A 22,182-nucleotide genomic window follows, 5' to 3' on the forward strand; every position below is an offset into this window, starting at 1 on the left:
TTAATATAGGCTAGAGCGGGTAACTAAGAATACCTAGCGAAGATAGGAAAGTATATCGATAAATTAATCTATTACTCGTACTATATACTTCTAGCTAAACTACGGAATTCTAGAGGTTGCTTAAGATACTAAATATCGTCTTGCCCTAGTTATATAGTTAGCTACCCCCGGTCTATTATAGATGCTTTAGTACTAGTATCGAGGCAAACGCGCTTAAAATCCCCTTTCGAAGAAAGGGCGTAGTTCGCTTCGAAGATATCGTAATATCTAAAGATATAAGCTAGGTCTCCTAGAGGGAGTTTTGCTAAGTAGGGTATAATTTGTAATTCCTATTAAGGGCGTTCTCGTATATAATAGACCTATAGTATAAGGTTATTAATAGTACCGAAGGAGCGCTTCCCTATACGAGCCTTCCTATCGTCGATAGAGGAAGAAATCTTCGAGGTACTCGATAAAATCGTATAGTACTACGCCTCTCCCGCTAAGGGCGTAGCCTTAGCTATTTAGGCGATATAGTAGACTTAGGGCTACTCCGTAACTAATATCGTAGCATTCTAAGCATTTAGCGCGTCTAGATTAATTAGGGACCTCCCGATAGTAGTCGCTACGCCCGCTAGGATATCTAGTAGCAAATCTAATATATAGATAGAGCTAGGCGTAGTCTACTATAGAGCGATCGTAGCGGAAGAATCTTCTATAGGAAAAGCTACGCCCGCTAGCGTAGGCGTATAATCCGCTATAGGGGGGCGCGATACTAATATAGACTAGAATATTTAGGCTTAGACATCTATTAATAGACTAGGGGTTGCGGGCTATAGTACTAGAAGTATAGGTATCGATGTTTAGCTAGGCTATCCTACTATAATCGTTATTGCTAGGTATAAAGATATTTACTTATCCGGTAGTAAGCGACCCGGCGACTTCGGGAGTTCCGCTACCGCTAGGGGTTCTAGAATTTCCGGTAGACTTGCGGTTTCATACTAGCTAGTAGTAACTAGTTTTACTTCTAGCTCGAGGAGTTTCCCGGAGCTAGCTTATATAGAATATTCGTACGCTTCCTAGTAGCGTCCTTAGGGTATATATAATCGAGGTAGCTATTAAAAAACTCGTTAGCTAAGCGGAAAACCTCTCCGTATATATTATAACGCGTCTACCGACCTAAGGGTCGCGTCTTATCGTGTTAAGGCTAGGCATTTACCTTAGGTCTACGAACCTACGGCTAGGCGTAGTATACTAGAGTTAACTATAGATTTATAGGAGGAAGAGCTTAGTCTTCTTCTACCTCGATACTACCGATATCTTCGCTAGCTATATACTAATCCTCGGTCTACTCTCTACCCTCGGCCTAGGTAGTATCGTCGTATTCTAGTTCTTAATAGTTAGTCTCCTACCCTAGGTCTACTAAATCGTAGAAGAACGTAGCTTTACTACGAGCCTAGGAATTTACGGGAATGCCTTAGCCTCTTATATTTCCGAAATTCGTCTACTATCTCTAAGGATTCGGATACTATAGGAGACCGCGGGCGTCTACTATTTTCTCGTTTACGCTTACGTTTACGCCCTATAGTCTCTAGCGGCTATAGACCTATAATCTAGGCTAACGGCGTTACTAGAATATATTAGGTTACTACCGATTATAGGGATTGTTATTTCTAAGAAAAGACGAGCGTCTAGTATTAAAACGAGACCTAGACGCGAACCTAGGGTCTACGAACCTACCCTATACCGAATCGCTACGTCGAAGGTTTAACTTACTATTATAGTAGCCGGTAGTAGTGCTGCCTAGAGGATATAACTCTACCTATATCGTATAATAGGCTTATATTATATCGATAAGCGTCTAATACGTCTATAATAGCGTAGGTATATTAAGATCGCTACGTAGCTCTAGTACGATCTTCTAGAAGGTATAGTTAATTTACCCTATAAGAGACTCTATACCGCTTTGCTACGCTAAATATATAACGTTAATAACGAATTCGCTTACGCTCTTTTAAGCCGCGACTTCCTTAATACGATATTATTCCGATTCTAATTCGCGCGCCGCGACTAAGGGGTCTAATCGGAACTGCTTACGTAAGGCCTCCTTCTATCGCTCGATACCTAGGCCGGTTTAAAGGAGCGTACGTCGATCGTTAGTAAGGCCGTAAAGGTACTAAGCTAAGGCGGAGCCCTAAAGGCATCTATATAGTAATAGACGTAGGGTTGCTACTAGATACTCGCCTGCTTAAATAGCTATATCGAGGCGAGTAATAAAAGCAAAAACGTCTCGATAATAGGCCGTATTACTAATATATACAACTAGGCCTTTACCCTTACTCTCCGGAAGGTCCTTATTAAAATACCTAACTTACTTAGGCTTAAACTTATAGGGCGCGACCTCCTAACTAAAGTCCGTAACTAGAGTATAAGGAGGACTAGCGTATAGTAGAGTATATACGTCGGTAGGCTCGAACCTCGGGTCTATAAAGCCGGCCCTATCTTAGGCAGGCCTAGGATTGCCTTTAGCGCTAAGGCCTCTATAGGCGTAGCGTTTAGAGCTAATCTCTAGTACGATACTAGCTCGAGTATTCCGATTCTAATTAGCTAGCTAGTTAGCTCTAGTCGTACCTTAGCTAGTTCGGCTACGTATCGCGTAAAGATTTCTATATCGCTACTGCCCCGGTAGCCTAGAATAGTTATTATTCGGTCGTAGGGCCGCTAAGGCGACATTATTAGACTATATTACCTCTACTAGTTTTCCTACTAATGCCTCTAGCTTATCGTATCTAGTATTGTCGTTATTAGCGCTAGCGGAGGTATTATTATTCCTATTATTCCTAGTATTAGTATTAGTATTAGTAGTAGCGTTGTTATTAGCGGTAACCTCGTCGTTAAAGTGCCTAGTAGACTTAGCATTCCTCCTTCGCCGTCGCTATTCGTCGGTAAGGAACAATTTAGGGATGCTATTCGTATCGATAGTATAGCGCTATTCTAAGGCTGTCGGAGGTAGTGCTCTGCTAGCTTCTATACCCTTATCTCTGCTTTTGTTCTTAGCTCTTATAGCCTCCTTACGGCCTTCGTTAAACGCTTATTAGATTTAGGCCTATATCTCGATCTCGTAAGCCTCGCGCTACTCGTCTAGTACCCTCTATAGACGTATACGATCCGCAGCTCGATTATTATCTGCCTTAGTACGTTGCTCGGCTAGCTACTAAGCTACCTAGGACTTTATTTGTCTAATTTTATCTCGCTATTTAGCGCCGGCTATACCGTTCGCCGGTACTATAGATCCTAGAGCCTACTTACCCGATATATCTTCTCCTTCTAGCTAGGAATCCGGTAGTAAGCTAAGTATCGAACTACTAGATACCGAGATTAATAAGCTCTCGCGAGGCTTAGGAGGCAGGTCGTCTTTATAAAAGGCACCGAAATTCTTAAAAACGTTACCCGTTAGCGGGTTGATTTTAAAAGACTCCCTACGTCTATTAGGCTTAGCTTAGCCTAAGTTCTCGTCCTTAATTAAGCGATAGACGCCCTACTTCTCTAGTCGTAGAGGGATGTAAACCTTACGGCGACGTAGCTAATTCTTACCTACGGCCGGATTCTCGTTAGTAGACTTAAGGTGTTCTACTAGCTACTAAGCGAAGTATAGGCTATCTAACTAGTACGAAGTTAGACGATATACTTGTCGTATAGCAGAAAGCGATAGGGAGTTGTCGTTAACCTACGAACTAATAATCTTAGCGCGTGTCTAAGGTTTAGAAGTCGCGTCTTTATCCGTATCCGGAATACGGGACTATAACCTTAGGCGACGTAGAGGTTTAGCCTCCTCCGGATCCTCGTACTACTCGGTAATAGCGATAACTCTATACCTAAGATCCTTCTCGAATAGCTTGTTTAGATACTACCTTAGTTTCGAGAAGGCTAATAGTATATACGCTATATAAACTAGGTAGTATCTGTCTTCCTTTAGTTCGGGAAGAGTGCAATCCTCCTAGGCTATAGGCGGCGGATCGTTTAGAGATTCCTAGTCCTTTAATGCTATAAGCTTCTATATTAAGACGTAGATGTTATTCGCTAAGAGACGGAATAGGGCACCGTCTTAATATTAACCGTAGGTATAGACGTAGTAGCTACCGTAAGAGTAATCGGAACCTTCTATATCCTTATACCTAAAAAGGGGAAGTTAGGAGGGTTAGGTACCTAGCTCCTACTAACCCGAAATGTCGTTCCTACCCTTAGTAAGTAAGGGTATTAATAGAGGGAGCGTAAAGCGCGCCGCGGCGCTAGGCTAGGTCTATCGTTAATTTCCGTACCGATTCGCTAGTAGGTCTCGTATGTTTTCGTACTAAATTATAGCCTCTTTCTTATAGTATAGCTGCGGCGTTTAATAGTACGGAAAGTAGTATTAGAGTAGTTCGTTAGGACTCTCCTTCGGCGTAAAGGACTTTCGCCTTAGAGAGGGGAATAGTAAACCGTAGTTCGGATAGTCCGTTTAAAGACGGTTAGTGCGTATTTTACGCTAGTACTCGAAGCGAAGCTACTATTTTGTTATACATCGTATATTATAAAGTAGATAATTATTCTAAGTCTATCTAGGCTTAGAGAAGTATATACTATAGGAGGCTAGGGCCTCCTACCTAGCCTATACCTATGCCTGCCTTCGTAACACCTAGCCTCTAAGCGCTAACGTAAGCAAAGGCAGGAGCACTCTACGCGGTAGGGGAGGGGGTTTAGGAGGAACGACTATCCCCCTCCTCCTAAGCGCTAGCGCTTATAAAGATACGATAAGGTATATAGTTATTTACCGATCGGATACGTATAGCAGTCCGTACATTTATATATAAGAAGCCGTACCTTCACTTTTCTAGGATTCTAATCCTAAATTAGTATAGCGCTTGCTTTAAAGAATTACGTTAGGTATAAACAGATAACTCCTTCCCTTTCTACTCCGTACTCCGCTTTTCTATATACGCGTTAACCTCGCCCTTCCTCTTAATACAAACTATAGCTAAGCTATAACGTATTAGATCGCAACGCTTCTTATTATATCGCTTCTTATTGTATTAAGATAGCGGTATATTTAAAGATACTACTTAAGCCGCCTCTAGACAATCGTACCGGTTACGCGCTCTATATACATTTCAACCGCAACCGTAAGATACTCGCTCGAGGGCGTAACTAGCTCGAATAGACTATCCGCGAGTAGTATAAGCTCTTCTATAGCAAGGACTTTGTTAGACGCAATATCCGCCGTATACTAGACTTTATACTTAATAAGCTAGAGTCGCAATTAGCTAGTAAGTTAACGCAACTCGAGGACTAGATCTAGACAGTTAACCTTAGCGACGAGAAGGTATATAACGGGCTTATCTCTACGCTTACTAATACTTACGCGAGCCTCAATTAGGTATAGACTGTTCGTATAATAATACGCGCTCGCTCTATAGCATCTAGCGCTCCGGGTAGCGGCTCTCCTAGCGGCGGTAGACTACTAAAGAAGAACATTCCTACCGATCGTCCTAATCCTAGCGATAATAGCGACAGCGAGGCGGATAATAAGTATAATAGCCTAAAGGATATATGCTCTAATTGCGGTATTTAGAAGAAGTAGCAATGCTTTATAAAGGGAAACAAGAAGCTAAAGACTTGCGATAAGTACCGAGTATCTATAGCCTCGAGTCGTAGTAAGAAGAGAAAGTTAGAGCCGCCGATAGAGACTCCTTTAAAGCGTAGACGTCTAACCTTAACTCTATCGAGCTCTAATACCCCTATCCTAATTTAGTCTTCGCTAGTACTATCTCCTTCTACTAATCCGAGCATTAGTCCTAGTCTAATATCTATACTAAGTAATATTGTTGTCGCTACTACTCCTCGGCTAGACCTATATACTTCCTTAATGCTACCTCCGCCTCGACCTTCGTAGCTTCCGTCGTAAGCGCTAGAATCTTCGATAGGTATAGCCGGTCGTCGTCTATATAGTTAGTATAGTAGTAACGATCCGTAGACTACTACTACCCGTACTATATAGTACGGTATCTCGCGCTCTTATCGTTAGCGCCGTCGTACTAGAGAAGATATTTCGTAAATACTAAGCATTAACGATATATTAGCTAACAATACCGAGCGTATATAGAAGCTACTATAAGACCCGCAACCTAGTAGCGACAACTTTAGTAGCGACTTCGACTTTCTAGATACCTCTAGTACTAGTGTTAGTAGTAATCTAGACCTAGACGAGCGACCCGACGAGCGACTATAGTTTTAGTACGAGATCTGTAACGTGCTACGTGCTATTGTACGTATTACTATACTATATACAAATACTTACTAGTACTATACCGTAGCTAACTTTAAGCGAGAGATGTGGATAAAGTAGTACTAGGTAGGCATTTATAAGACCGAGCGCGTATTGTTTCTTTACGAGTACGATAAAGAGATAGAGTATAAGTATAGCTGTCGACTATGCCGGCCTTCTTAGCCTAGTATATAGGCACCTCGCCGTCGCCGCGAAGGACAAGGTTCTTGTATTATATAAGCCTAGGTAGAGGAGGATAAGTAGTACGATAAGCACTTCCTTAATAGTTAAGAGCTATAGCTTATACTAGATCGCGACAACCTATATACTCTAGTACTATACGATATAGATATAGGCTTAGTAAATAAGTTCTTTAAGAAACTCGATATAGAAAAGATTAAGTACTATTAGAATAAGAATACCTAGAAGGGTTGCAAGGAGCGTTAGTTTAATATAAACTTAGACACTAACCCGGACTCTCCTACCTTTAAGGTATATAAGCGCTGCCGGTCTACGCGAGACTATAACAAGCCTATAGCCTTACCTAATCTTATATCGCACGCTAATAAGATAGATCCTAGACCGTAGCCTACGAATCTCGAGACTAGCGAACTATTACTAGCACTAACAATAATCGAGGAGTTACTTATCGCTTGTATATATATATTCGTCGAAATGCGGTTAATTAAAGGCGCGTAGTAGCGGTATAAGAACAACGTCGTTAATTTCCTCCGAGATGCTAGAAAGCTATAGAGGGAGCTCCCTCTCGTACTAGAGCACCTTAAGATAGTAGTTTTTCGTCCTACAAATAGCAATAGTACGACTAATCGGATATTCGTTATAGACTTTAAGGTGCGGCGTTAGGCAGTAAAGGCACAGTTAGATTATCTTACATAGAACGACCCCGAGTATACTAGTATTGCTATTAACGAGGAACGCCTATCTTAATTGCCTAATAGCTAGGATAGCGAGTCTATTATATATAGGATTAACGTACTAGAAGAGTATAAGGAAGAGGATCTCCCTCTACCGCCTACTAAGTAACTTAATTAGGATTAGCAAGGTTATTCGAGCGTACGTCTAGATACATAGGCTAGCACTTAACCTAATAGTTAACCGGGCACCTAGCAGGAGTAGGACAGCTTAGCTAACTTCCCTTTCGAAGTAGCGCTACTATAAGCATATATTCCTAAAGGTATACGTACCGTATTAAACGAGATTCTTTAGGATTAGGAACTATAGCGGCAATAGAAAGCTAATAAAGCAAACGATCTTGCTATAGCTTAAATAGATGCCTCTTTAGATGCTCTAGCTTAGCAGCACTAGCTTACTATACCTAACTTTGATCTAATACCTCTTAATAAGTTTAATAGTACCTAGAAGCTCTATATACGCGTATTCCCGACGCTAATACCGTAGGGAGTTACGGACTATATCGATCTACGCCCGTAAGAGGTCTTACACGACGACTAGATTAAGTATATAATTAAGTAGGACGACGGCACTAGACCTGTTCGTTATCGATTCGCGAGCTATTCGCGCTTCCGGTATATCGTACTAAATACGCTTATAAGAAAGCAGACACGTAAGAAGGCGGACTATATTATATAGTAGAATCCCGACTTTAAAGAGATTACTATTAATAATCTTCGTAACGCTATCGATAATAACGATAACGATACGAAGCGCCTACTATCTACTATTATACGCTATAGCAACACCCTTCGCGGTATACGTATATACTAGATTGCAAAGACGGCCGAGTTAGAGAATTGTATTAAGGCTTTAGGCTGTCCGTACCTCTTCCTAACATTTAGTACCGCCGATTTACATTAGTAGCATTAATAGAAGCATATGCCTACTATACTAACCGGTACTAAGTACGAGCGTATAAAGACCGCTCGGTAGAACCTTAGAGACAATCTAGCGATTGTAGTATACTATTTCTATCGCTGTTACTAATTCGTTATAGAGCTAGTTAGTAAGAAGTTTAGAGTCGTTGATTACTAGAATCGTTACGAATTCTAGGCTCGTAGTAGCTCCTACAACTATAGACTAGTCTAGCTAAAGGATCGAGAAGGACTGCCTATTCCTTAATCCTTTACTAAGTAGGATCGTACTACTCTAGCTTAATTCTAGTCGAAGCACGTTATAGCTATAAACCTAGATCCTACCCGTATAGGCCCGGTTACTAGTAAGCCTATAGTGCTTTAAATGAAGACATCTAAAGTTAATAGCAGTTAGTATTAGTTAATACTAAATGTGAATCGTGTCTAGCGACATACTTGCGGTTACGAGTACTATTAGCGCAAGAACAAGGACATAGGCTTAGTATCCTACCGCTTCTATTTCCCTCGCGATCTATATAAGACGGGCATTGTTACGAAGGGTCTTAACCCTCGGCATTAGATATATAACGGGCCTCGCAACGATACTCGAATAAATAGCTATAATCGTACAATCTAAGCTACTTAGTTAGGCAACAACGATATCGCTATCTATACTAATAAAGGCACTACCGTCGACTATCTTAGGAAGTACTATACAAAGTAAGAGAAGCGAAGTAAGTCTTTTATTAAGCTTAGAAGAAAGGTGATTCCTAAGATTAATACTGCTAGTACGCGGCTAATAGTATCCTTCTTTACTAAGATACTTAACAAATTGATTAGTAAGCGCGACATATTAGCTTAAGAAGAGATATATATACTTCTCAATCTCCCGCTTACTAACGGTTCTCGGAAGGTGTAGAACTTTAACTATCGGAAGCCCGAAGACTAATCTCGAGCTAAGCGATACGATAAGGAGGTAGGAGAGTTAGTAACCTAGGGCAAGTTACTATTGCTGAAGTATATAGAGCGCTATAGCATCCCTAAGGCGCGATTTGCTAAGTCTTATCTAGTTAACCGGCCTAATCTAATACTGTTCGAATTCCTAACTAAGTAGGACTTTCGTATCTATAAGAAGCGCCCGCGAGCGAAGCTACGAGTTATTAATTAGTACCTAAAGTACAGTAGTGTACCTAATAGGGAGGATAGAACATACTAGGACTAGTACCGCACTAAGATTGCTTTATATTATCCGTTCGATAGCGCTTACCCTTCGCTTAAGACCGGCTATGTCTTTATAGACGATACTAGGGATGCGGACAATCCCCCTATAGCATATACAACGTAGTCTAGTGCCTATAAATAGTACAAAAACAATTACAATCATCCTAATAATTATATAGGCGTAAGTTTGCTAGATCTAACGGCAGACCTGTTCGAGAAAGAATACTACGATCCTAAGCTTAAAGCTTCCGATAAAGCATTACTTACTACTGCCCTACCTTAGTACCGGCCGGTAGAGCGACTTAAAGATCTAAATGCCTTAGGCAACCGACAAATCGATATTAAGTATTAGTAGACTGCTTATATCGGCAAGTATAGTATTCGGGCGGCTAATATTAAGGACTTTTAGAAGGACTACCGCGGCTCAACTACGATAGCATAGCGTATTAGCGTACTAGCAGATCTATAGTAGCGCATTGCTAGCTTAGCTCCTACCTAGAAGCTTTTCTTCGATAAGCTAGTAAACTACTAGACCGCATTCCTTACTAACCTAGGAGATCGTTAGCCTTTCTTGCTTAACGTCGATAGTAAAGCAGGTATTAGAAAGTCCTTTATTATCGATATACTATTATCCGAGCTCGAGCGGCTTATAGACGAGTTTAATCGTAATAAGCAACAATGCGGCGCTAAAGCTCTTATAATGCCTAACCTAATCGTTCGCTTAGCGCTAACTAGGGCCGCTACTAATAGTGTTAAAGGCCGTATAGTACACTCCTTCTTCCGCTTGCTATTAACTATAAAGGAGTATATTCCTCTCGATAGTTAAGCGCTCGATTAGTTCCGATCTATATTAATCGATATAGAGTATATTATTATTAACGAGAAGTTAATGCTAGATCTTACTCTTCTATTCTAGATCGACTCGCGGCTCCGACAAATTAGCTTTATACGAGAAGATAGTAAAGAGATGCTATTTAGAGGGCGTTATATCGTTATTGCTAGCGATTTCTATTAGTTGTTGCCTGTAGGTAGTAGACCTCTCTTCTCGAGATTAGAGGACCTATATACGCTAGAAGACATTACTAGATATAGTCTATACCGGATGTTCGATTAGACTATTTAACTAAACGTAATTTAGCGATAGTAAGGTATAGATGCTACTTCTTATACCTTCCGTAAAGCCCTTAAGGGTCTGCGGAATGCGCTAGGAGGTATAAGTATCGATTACTAGGAGACGCTCGTTACGCGCCTAAAGCCTAATTTACCTTAGGCTAAGCGAGACTAGTTTAAAGATGCCTTATACCTATATCTATATAAGAAGCAGGTTAATGCCTTTAACTAGGACGCAATGCGAGACAATAATATACTAATTCGTATATTAGTTGCTAAGCACTCCGGCATTATATAGGCCGTATAGGCTTCTTATAAGAACGGTAGCAACTTATATCCTCGCCTACCCCTATACGTTAGGGCTCGTATTATAGTTACGCAAAACCTATAGGTAGAAGGAGGAGTTATTAATAGTAGCTTAGGCACCGTACGCGATATTGTTTAGAAGGACAATAGCGATAATTATACCGAGATTATCTAGCGCATTCCGACTATCCTTCTTATATAGCTCGATAAGTACGAAGGTCCGACCCTTAACGATAAGTACGACCCCGATAATACCTATAATATACTAGAGCGTATCGTGCCTATTATGCCTATACGCCGCGAGTAGCTGTATAACTAGCGTTAAGATACGCGCTGTATTCGCACCTAATTTCTAGTTACTATCGCATATGCCGTTATAGTTTATAAATCTTAAGGCATAACCCTAGACTAGGTCGTTCTTAACATTTCGAAGAAGGACTTTACTCCTAGCCTAGTATATATTGCCTGTTCTCGGGCTAGGGCTCTTAGAGACATAATGTTTAAGGAACTATTTAACTTTTATAAGCGCTTTAAGCAAGGCAAAGTTAAGCAATCTATTATTACTTAGTATACTAACTATATACATCGTCGGCCTTAGCGTATACTACTAGTTAGAGATATCCTTTCTTTAGAAGCTCCTAACCTAGCGGAGTAGCCGCCTTCGCGCGATAATATATCTAACCGCAAAGACGTATAGAAGAAGCGTTAAGAACAACTGCGTCGCTAGCAGCAAGTATAGGAGTAAGAGCGTTAGTAGCGGGAGCGAGCGCAATTGTAGAAGGACCTCTAGACTATTGCCCGTACTAAGTAGATATAGAAGATTCTTAAGTAGGATCTATAAATACTATTTAACCTAAATCGGATTGCTCTTAACTTTACGCACGCTCTGCCTTAAGCTTATAATTATCGCTAGCCGCTACTAGAAGGCAGTATTTATATACTATTAGTCTAGACTTTAGTTAGGAAGTTTAAGGAGAAGTTTCCTTAGTAGGTACCTCCGTATACTATTTAACCTCCTCCTTAGTAAGGTAAGCAAGGTTAGCTAGAGTAGGAAGATTAATTTACCTAATAGTAGCAGCCTAGAGGTACTGTCTACCTAGTATATAGTCTGCCTACGTTATAGCTATATATAACTAATCCTATAAATGCAAACTTCTTCCGGCGAGTCGTAGCGAACCGATAGCAAGTATAGTAGGCACGATAGCTATAGCGATAGCAACCTAGCTAGACAAACCCTATTGCTTCTTAGGATTATATTACTCGCTATACGTATGCTTTGTTTTAGCTAGGCGACATTCTTAATATTGCGTAGCTAGCTCGTTGCTTCGTAGATTAGTATCCGTAGTATCGGCTTAATTACGAATTCGAGTATAGACTTACTTTAGTAGAGGGAGTTAGCTCCTACTTTCGTCGTAGTATTAAGGTCTTTGTCTGCTTTAAAGATTATAACACTTAAGAGGAAATAGTATACAAAGCGATAACCGCTTAGGAGGCAGCTATCTATAACAATTAGTAGTAGTAGTAGTAAGATATAATAGGGATATAGGAAGCAATAGCTTTATAGGATATAGAGATAGTAGAAATATAAGGTACTAAGCAAGAAGTAACTTAGTAAGAGGAATATAGTAATAAGGTTAATATAGATAGAACTTGAAGGACTACGCTTTAAGGGACTATACTTTAAATAATAGAGATACGAATGCTTCTTAATAAGCCCTTTTAGCCTAAGTTGCGTAGTAGGTACCAATTATATGCTTCTTAATAAGCCCTTCTAGCCTAAGTTGCGTAGAGGGTACTAATAGCTTGTGCTATCGCTTATTAAGCAAGAGATCGTTATTTCGCGCTCGCCGTTAGGGCTTAGCTCTTCCGCTTCGCTGGACTTATTAGCACTCGCAGGGCTATAAGTATATCCTTGTCTATCTATCACGTGCACTCGGTCGCAGTTTGATTCTTCATGCCCACAAGCCTGATGGGAGGTAGATGTGACGCCCTGTGCTATCAACGACTTCCCATTCCAGAACTTGATCGGCTGCTAACCCGTGAATGCCCTCCGCCTTGCGTATATCCTCCAGCCAGACCAACGCACTCCCCGCCAACGACCACGAGCTCCCGATCATTGGCGGCCTGGTAGGCCTCAAGGCCCTGCACACCCGCGCCCATCTTCATCGCTTTTCCCTTGTAGAATCTGGAGGTACAGAATAGTCGAATATTTTGATCTCCTTGAGGTGATGAGTCCAGAGGGTCAGGGATCCGGCACCAGAGGACTTGCCATTGTAATCGTGTCCGGTGTTGCGAATTACGATCCGTAAGTTTTTCTCACGTGCGAATGCTAGCGTTTTCTGCACATCTTTGGCACAGCTGACGTTCACAGCATAGTCGACATAGGTGCCGATGATGCAATTTGCGTTTTTAGGAGTGAAGAGGTCACAGCTTCGGTTAGCGAAGAAAGGCGCCATGATTGAGGAGGAAGAAGTGTAGCTGCTGTGGTTTAGCGAAGTTCCATCGAGAGGAGTTCTTGCTCTTACTGTGTTTCTGGCAATGTCCATTCGGTCTGAAGTTTCTCACATGCTGTCGCATTGTAGGCCCCGAATGGAGATTCATGGCAAGGTGCTGCTAAGGGTATAGTAGGCACAAGCTTTCCGGCGACGGATGTGTTGAACGCGCTCCAATCTTGTGCTGAAGGCCAGCACGTATCGCCTGGGAAGCAGCGGCATCGCGGTTCGGATGGTGAGGAAGCAAAGATGAGCTGGAAGAGAGATGCGAACAGCATTACCATGGAAGACAAAGTCTTGCACATGCTGAGCATAGCTATCTAGTGTTCTTTCTAAGAGAAATGAAAGTCCGGACGCAGCGGCGGTTCATATGTGTAACTGTGCAGCTCAGAGCTGTTTTCCACGTCGGAGGAATTGTACGAAGCGTACAGTACAACACCATCGTCGAGCCCGTATGCCGAGACACGACATGACTTCGGCGTCTGTCGTAGGCAATTGTAACGGCGCAGGTTCCACGACCTTCGCATCACAGGCATCGCGTTGGTGTTGATGGATGGAGACACATTATCGATAATTCCTATTGGAAAGTGGACTAGGTGCATAAATGCAGAGATCAGCGGTTGCTTGATCTTCCACAATGCTAAAAAGCCTCGTTCTCCATTGATACAGTAGCCAATTCTGAAGCTCCAAATCTACAGACTTATATTATGAGACTTCTCTTCAAGCCTTACCAGCATGTCACCTCCAGGTGCCAGAGCGCCGGTGCCTGGGAATGCCTTCTTAAAGCCCGGGAACTCGCTTGTAGGCTTTCCATCCTCATCAACATAACCTCGAAATCGAACATCGAACCTCAACAGTACCATTGCCAAGGCTCCAATCGCTTCCTGTTTCGCAAAAATTCTTCCGGGACACAAGGTCTTGCCTCCTCCGAAAGGAAAGAATCTGCCCGCAGTTCCACTCATCGAGAAGGTCTGTTTACCAGTTTTTGGATCCGTGGTCAGAAAGCGCTCGGCATCGAAGCAGTATGCGTCTGACTCGCCTACGGCCCAGCTGGGGCTGTGCTGTGAGAGGTAAGAAGGAGCAAAGACCCTGTCGCCTTTATGAAGCTGAGCCAGAAGCTTTCCATCTTCGTCTATGGGTAAGATGAGCTCTTCGGGAAGATCACGGCTGACCAGCAAGTCGGAGTACAGCCGGAGACTTTCGATCCAGATGCTCTGCAGAAGTGGTTGAGTGATGAGCGTCAGCACATCTAGGCTGCCGTCCGGTCCCGTCGACTCTTTGATTTCGTTCAGAACCCTTGGAAGAAGCGATGCTGGAGCTTTGGGATCCAGGATGTGGAACAACATCCAATTCGTTGCAGGGATAACATTTGATGCCAGCCCGAATGTAATTCCAGCATCCAAGCAAGCGCCAGATCGTGGAGAAAGCTGGCGGTTCTTGTAGTCCATCTGACGTGCTCGGCTCAGGCGACTTCCAAAGTATGGCTCCCAAGCAGGTCCCTGGTCAGGATCAACAGGCTGTCCGCCGCACAAACGATGCATTTCTCTGCTCCATTCCTCCAATCTCCTGTATATCTTCTTCCGCCGCTCATCTGCTTCTCGCATCAAGAACCCCGGTTTACCGAAAAACCACTGCAAGAACTCTGCCTCCCAGCGGAAAAAGTCTTGACCGAATGTTGGATACATCTCCAAGAGCTTCTCTCCATGCAAAGCCGTGACACTTGCCGTAAACATACGATCTCTCAACCATTCGAACAGTCCAACTTGGTCCAACTTGACCATCTCCTCAGCATCTGTCTTCAACACATCCTCAAAGACCCGCAAGAATTGCTCTGTGAGCTCATTGACTCGGTCAAAATTCGTCATATACTTGGCATTCAATTCGACTTCGAAATGCTTCCCCGCCTGAGCATTCCGTATCTCACTCATGGGCATATCGAAAACTTTGCTGAAGAGATCCACTTCGATCAGTTCTCGATGAGGCGTTCGTGCTTTGAAAAGCGCCTGGACGGCTGGAGGTGAGTGCACAATGTGGCATCTTTTGCCTCCTATGATTAAAGTCGTCACGCCTACGGATCTGGGATGCCATTTGAAGAGGTTCGTGTAGAATCGGCCGGGGTATGGAGCTACGAAGGAGAGGGTGTTGCCAAGCCATGGGATCCAATATGGGACTTGAGGCGGCTGGACCACCTTGGGACCTGGAGCTGAGGCTTCAAATTGACGGAGAGCGAGGTGGTAGCGAAGCGTTGTCCATATTCTAGTGGTGGCGAGAATGACCGCGGCCACTATGAACGGTGCAAGAGACCATATCAAGCCGGAATTGAGCACCGCAAAGTTCTCGAATATGTCCATGTCGTCGGGGTGACGCTTATCGTGCCAGATTAAGGTTTTGTAGGCCGCGGTTCGTTCAAGCCACGGTATAGCATCTGAACCTCACCCGAGCTGGTAGGTGTATAGTCATGAGCTTTGAGCAATGGAAATCATGGCCAGGTATCTCTTGCGATGGGCAAGCTGGAAGGGTCGCTGTCGTCGAGCAGGTCCCGCGTGGTGGGTCAAGTAAGCGAAATTGACGGAAGTCTATTGATTGTTGCACAAAATTGCATAAGTATCGGCATAAGTATCGGCATAAGTATCGGCATAAATCTCGTTTTCATGTCGTACGTGGTTCTAAGAGAGATGCTTCACATTGAAGGCGTTCTGGTGGCTAGACAGCAGCCCACAGCGAGCATACAGTGGATGAACACTCTACACACAATCTCACAGCCGACTGATAAGCGTGGCATCGACCTTCCCAAATACAGGACATCGCACTTCAATACTAGCGACTTCGATAGCTGCTGAACATTTTGGTAGCTACGCACTTATTCACGCCCATATACACCTGCTAGCCGGGCTATATAAGGCTCATCAGGGCAAGGTGAGCGAATGTGGCTATTGGTACTCTTCCGTTGCAAGAGTTTTGCTATAGGATACTGTACCTGCTACAGCGCCACGATCAGCTAAGTCTTCACAACAACTCAACCACCCCTAAACTACAAGGCTCCTTCACTCTAGAACATGATTTAATCTTGACAGCTTCTCGGATTTGCCTCTTTCTTAAAGCGTCCCCCAAGCGGGATAAATACAGCGTCTTCAAGAATCGCCGCCACTTGCGACACAGGGACGGAGGCAGCGGACGTTGGAGTAACGACGAAGGTGCTTTCCTCGCGGCTCAAATTGAACTCTGGCGCATGTTTCAGCGGATCCTTCGTCTGAAGGATGGAGACGGCTCTCTTAATCAAAATCCTGCGCCCATTATAGAGTTTGAATAATGATTATTCAGTCAGTAGCGCCTATATTCAATATTCTGAATATAGCAACGGCCTGTATTCAGGTGAATATTCAATATTCAGTCTTCCGCGGAGGTTAATTTGTATATAATTAGCAAAAGGAAGGTAAATAGCAAAAAAATAGCAGTAGAACAGTAAAAGAAAAGGGCAATATAAGGAATTAAACCTCAGTCTTCAACTATAGCTAGTTAACGTGCTGTCTACTATACTATATTACTAAAGATTGTCGCCTTCTACCTTATTACAAGGGTAGTGTCTATTAATCTATTATATATATACTTTTACTATAGATACTAAGATAATAATACTATCGGTATTACTATAAGGCGCCTACTATATAGTACTACGTGTCGGTTAAGTCTTCCGGCTTATCGTCGTCTACTAAACTAGATAGTAGCTCTATAATGCTAGCCTTCTGCTACTACTTAGAAGGCTTAAGTACTCGCACTGTCTTACTAAGTTACTATCGAGTTAGCTTCGGTCCTATATAATCGTACGCCTTACGAAGCTAAAGGTGCGCTTACTCTTAGCGGATATAGCAAACGCGGATAATACGTTAATTGCTAGTCGAGAGAGTAAAGGCTAGGCTTACCGCTATACTAGCAATAGCTACTAGTCTAGTAGACTTAACTGTCTATTGTTCTCGATAGGCAGTAGACTAGCGGCGGTATATATAAAGCTATTAAACTCGTTAGTTATAGTATTAATAACGTTAGCTTCTTATTACTACGACTCGAAGCTAGTAAGCTCTATAACTGCGGTTAGCGCTTATTACTAAGCTAACGAGTAGTTAAACTTGTCCTTATATTCTTACTATAGCGACCTCGCTCGTTCGAGTGCTAGCTATAACTAGTCCGCCTTCTTATTACTAGTCTAGCGCTTCTTAAGCTAGGTAAGTCGCTTTAAAGGGTATAGCAATAGTGCTATAACGTAGGCTCTAGACTCGTTAATAAGTCGATAGTATTTGTTAAATAGGAGCTAAGAGATAAGGATTAACTTTGTAATAGCCGGCCTATATTAATAGTGCTAAAGCGACTTCTCGTAATAGTTAATAAGGTATTCTATAGCTTCTTAGAAGCTGTCTAGTATACAGCGATAGCCCTATAACCGTATAGTAACCTCCTTAAAGGGATAAAGGAAGTTACGCGTATATTTAATAACTGTCTAGTCTAAGTCGGAAAGCGCTATATCTTATAGTAAAGGCTCTCGCTCGAATAGCAATTATAGTGTTAGCTTTGCCGTAATAGCTTCTTCTATAAGTAATAGCTAACTATTCTAGCGAGTCTTACTAGGCGTCTTTAGTACGGCGGTAGTAACGGCGGACCTAGCGAGGAATTTAAATATAGCCTATAGAACGTCGTCTTATAGACGGAGTAAAAGGTTATATAGCTTCTAAAGGGCTTCTTATTTAGCAAACGAGGCAACGTTAATATCTAGCTAAGCGGAGATAGATATCGTATCGGTAGTGCCTTCGGCGGTATTGTAAGCGGCTGTTTGCTGTTTAATAAAGGCACGCTCGTTGTTCTTCGCCTTCTTAAATGCTATCTTAGCGGACTCTATAGACTCTAAGAATATAAAGGCTTATATTGCGAGGTTAATAATATATCTAATATAGCGAAGCCTCCGCGACTTCTTAGTCTAGCCGATAACGCCTTAAGAGTAAAGGAAGCGCTTAATCTTACGCATTAAGGTATCGTTAGAGGTAACGTTATCGCTTATAATCTAGCTAATATTATTAACAATATTGTACTGCTTAAAGACGTTAATAAGCAGTTATACGAGCTTAGTACTAGTATAGCGTATAACGATAACCGGTAGGTCGAGAAGTACTTATTATAATCGGCTATTCTTATCGACAAACTAGCAGTTAATAGCTTAGAAGTACTTATAGCTATACTGCGACTTCTACGTATCTATATAGAAGTAAATCGAGCTAATAGTAGTAGCTATTATCTCTATTACTTAATCGCGTATATTATAGAAGTTGCGGAAGACTCGAGACTATAGAGCGGACTTAGCGTATAGAAGGACGTAAGAAGCCTCGGGGTTAATAGCTAGTATTATCCTATAGAAGGCGGTAGAAACTAAGGCGTTAAAGGCGATATAGTACTTAGAGGAGAAGGCGGCGAGTGCGTTACGATATTGCTATATTCTAGTAGCGTTATATAGGATATTACGAGCCCTCGTCTCTTCTATTAATACCTTCCGTAAAGCCTAAGAAGCTATTACTGCCCGAATATCGCCTTAATAGCGGTTCTTGTCCTTATCCTTATCCTTATACTTACTAATAGGCAGAGTGTATCTACGCTATAGGTAATAGTCGCAATTGCTTATAATACCGTACTATTATCCTAAATCTAGCTCGCCTATAACCTTATAGCATAGCTTAAACTTGCAGTACTAAATTATATGTCTATAGTCGTCTATTTGTAGGTCTTCCTATTCGTACGGCCTTCTTAGGTATTGTACTACCTCCGGATCTAGCTCTTTCTACTTCTTTCTCTTTATACTAAGCGCCGGTAGGGGTATAAGAACTCGTAGTATAGATACTGTTAATTGTTGCATAGATTAAGTCGATTACGAGTTAGTAGATAGTATAGCGATTAGGGTCGGATTTAGTACTTCGCCGAGGTCGCTATCGCTTTTATCGCTAGCGCTATTGCTATACTTCCGCTTTCGAGGCTCGTTGTTTTCCCGTTGCGATGCTTAGCTATTTAGCAAATTTTCCTACGCTTTCTATATTAATTTATAGGTAGTACGGAGGTTAACTATAGCGGAGTTTATCGTCGAGGTATAATTATTAGTATAGATTTAAAGAATTTGAGTTTACTAAAGCTATGCGGCCGGAAAGGCCCGTTAGCGGACCGCTCTCGGTTATACTTTCTAGATACGATAATTAGGCTACGTTAAGCCTTATATAACGCAATAGGACCCTAAACAAGCAGCAATAGTATATACAGTACTACGGAAGCAACGAATACCTTCTATAATCTATCTTCTTCCTTTATAATAATACTACTAATATACTCCTTCTTTACCGCTATTGCTACTAAGGCATTACGAGCGCGCTACGTAGCGAGCTCTTCCTTAAACTTATAATCCTCGCCGCTACGTAGTATATATAGGTTATAACTATACAGATCCGTATACCTAAAGTGCCTCGCCCTCTCTTCTACCCTTCGAATCCGATTACAATATACCTCGTACCGATAGTCTACTAGATATACTAGTATATAGTTACCCTCCTTTCGAATATACTTCTCGAAAGCGCTCGCCTTCTTCGCGTAGATATCGAGCTTAGCGTTCTTTACGATTAGTCGGTGCTTAATAGCCTAGTATTCTTTGCTAAGGTCTCGATAAGCCTTGCTAAGGCCTTTAATAGCCTTCTTAGAAGCCCTTATCTTAGCGGACTAGTCTTCGAGTGTTAGGGCTAAAGAGGCTATACGTAATTGGTATATAACTAGGCTAAGTGAAGCTAGGGTCTTAGTGCCTTAGGCAGGGCTTAGCGCTTAGCAATAGGCCAACTTGCCTGCCTTCCTCCCTCTCCTCTTAGATCTCTATCGAATACTACCTATACCTACTACTACCCTATCTACCTGCTAATATACCCTTGTTATATAGTATTCGATCCACCCTTTAAGGGTAGCAGCTAGATAGTCTCTATTTCAAGCTTTTAGCGGTATAGCTACGAATAAGACTAATCTAACTATATTGCGCCCGAAGAACGGGACCTATACGTACTATTCTATCGAAACAACCGTACTAATTATCAAGTAAGGCCTTCTATACGGCCTATTATACTAAGTTAATCGTACTAGACTAATATCTACTAATTCCGCTATATCCGCATCTTAGGGGCTAATAATACATTATTAGTGTTACCCCCTACTATAATAATAGCCGGTTTATTACGAAATAACAACTATGCTGCCGCTAGTAGCGCTAGTAACGACAATGCTAGTGGCACAGTGCCTACTGAAGTGCCTACTAAAGTGCCTACTAGAGCACCTGCTAAAGTGCTACCTACTAAAGAGCCTGCTGCTAGGCCTGCCGAAGAACCTGTAATTCTAGGTGACGACCTAGAGTTGCCTATTAACGACATTCTTAACAATATTGTTAATCGACGATATAGCTAACTAGCCTTTAGCCCTCAACTATTAGGGAGACTTTAAGAAGCTACTTAAAACAGGCTTACTGCCCTACGTTAAGAACAATAGCTAAAGGATAACCTCCTCGAGCTTCGCCGCCTTTAGGAAGACCCTACTACTGCTAAACTAATAGTAGGGCCTTCTTTACTACCCGTTTCAGTCTAAAAGAAGGATGCTAAACTTAAGGACTGTACTGTATTTAATAGCTCTAGTCGGAAGCAATACAATAATCACATTCGTAACTGCGAGCTTAACTAGCGTAATGTACTAAGAGCGCTGCTAGATAACTACTTATTAGTCGTCTACGCTATGCAATATATTAATAGCGACCTAAAACGCACCTAGGATAACCACTTTAACTCCCTTACTAATTAGACCGCTATTTAGTAGCAAACCTATAAGACTATTATACTAGACACCCTTAGAAACCCTATACTAAGGCAATAACATGCTTAGGACCTATACCTTCGAGCTAAATAAAAGACTAATCAATCGGCTCGTTTATTCGAGGCCTATTTAAAGACCCTCGAGGATAACCTTCCGACTAAGACTAATTCTATATAGATCTCGGAAATACGCCTAAAACTTAGATAGGAACTTATCCTCGAATTGGACCGTCGCCGTATGTTCGAACAAGCTAACCTAATATGTATTTAATTTATAGTCGAAGTAGAAACAGCCGAACGAGCTGTCTAGCTCTAATAACGACTAGAATCGAGGATCCGGCTAGTTAGTACTAACCGCGGCAATCGTAGTAGCCGCGGAGGAAATTAAGGTTCCTACTATAATAACAATGCTAATAATAGGAATAGTAATAATAACCGTAGAAGAGGCCGTAGCCGCCGGCTATATAGAGGAGGCCGCGATAGGGGCCGTAGAAGGGGCTCGTATCCCTACAATGCTAACCGCTCGACTAATAATAGTAGTAATAATAGCTACGGTAACAATCTCCCGACCGGATTGAAGTGCTTCAATTGTAATAGCACTAGCTATCTACTAGGCTAATGCGACAAACCTAAGGACTAGGCCCGAATTGACCGTACTTCCGCTAAGTATAGGAAACACCTTTTAGCCGCTAATGCTACCCTAGTCGGCTCTTTTAATTAGTCGAAAAAAGAGTAAGCGCCGCACTAACTGTTAGCCTTATACGGCGTAAGACTATCGACATTGTACTAGCTATAATACGCTCCTACCTTATATAGGATACGAAGGGCACTACCTATTAAACTAAGGTTATACTAGATCTAGGAAATTCAGTTAGTGCCCTTATTAGCTATCGCCTAGCTAAGCAATTAGACCTTCGACAACTGCCGAAGACTAACCTGCTAACCCTTGCTTAGTTTAATAACGCTCGGTACTTAACCTATAGAGCCTACTATATTCCTATAGCTCTAAGGGACGACCTCGGAAATGAACGCCTACTAGACTTTACTGCCTACGTAGTAGATATAGACAACCTATATAGGGG

At 42.1% G+C, this 22,182-nt stretch overlaps 2 protein-coding genes across 2 annotated transcripts; one reads left to right on the top strand and one right to left on the bottom strand.

The window, feature by feature from the left end:
* Nucleotides 1-5,106: 5,106 nt before the first annotated feature.
* Nucleotides 5,107-15,852, bottom strand: MYCFIDRAFT_175896 (uncharacterized protein; the record flags this gene model as incomplete). Its single annotated transcript, XM_007929552.1, has 9 exons — nt 5,107-5,115; nt 12,674-12,741; nt 12,768-13,010; nt 13,067-13,270; nt 13,312-13,554; nt 13,594-13,916; nt 13,953-15,604; nt 15,654-15,760; nt 15,831-15,852. The coding sequence occupies 9 exons, from the start codon at nt 15,850-15,852 to the stop codon at nt 5,107-5,109; spliced, it is 2,871 nt and encodes a 956-aa protein (XP_007927743.1).
* Nucleotides 15,853-15,889: 37 nt separating this feature from the next.
* MYCFIDRAFT_175897 (uncharacterized protein) lies at nt 15,890-16,548 on the top strand (the record flags this gene model as incomplete). Its single annotated transcript, XM_007929553.1, has 3 exons — nt 15,890-16,013; nt 16,060-16,193; nt 16,225-16,548. The coding sequence occupies 3 exons, from the start codon at nt 15,890-15,892 to the stop codon at nt 16,546-16,548; spliced, it is 582 nt and encodes a 193-aa protein (XP_007927744.1).
* Nucleotides 16,549-22,182: the final 5,634 nt, after the last annotated feature.

The sequence above is a fragment of the Pseudocercospora fijiensis genome (genome assembly GCF_000340215.1).
Source record: "Pseudocercospora fijiensis CIRAD86 unplaced genomic scaffold MYCFIscaffold_5, whole genome shotgun sequence".
NCBI classification, from domain to species: Eukaryota; Fungi; Ascomycota; class Dothideomycetes; order Mycosphaerellales; family Mycosphaerellaceae; genus Pseudocercospora; species Pseudocercospora fijiensis.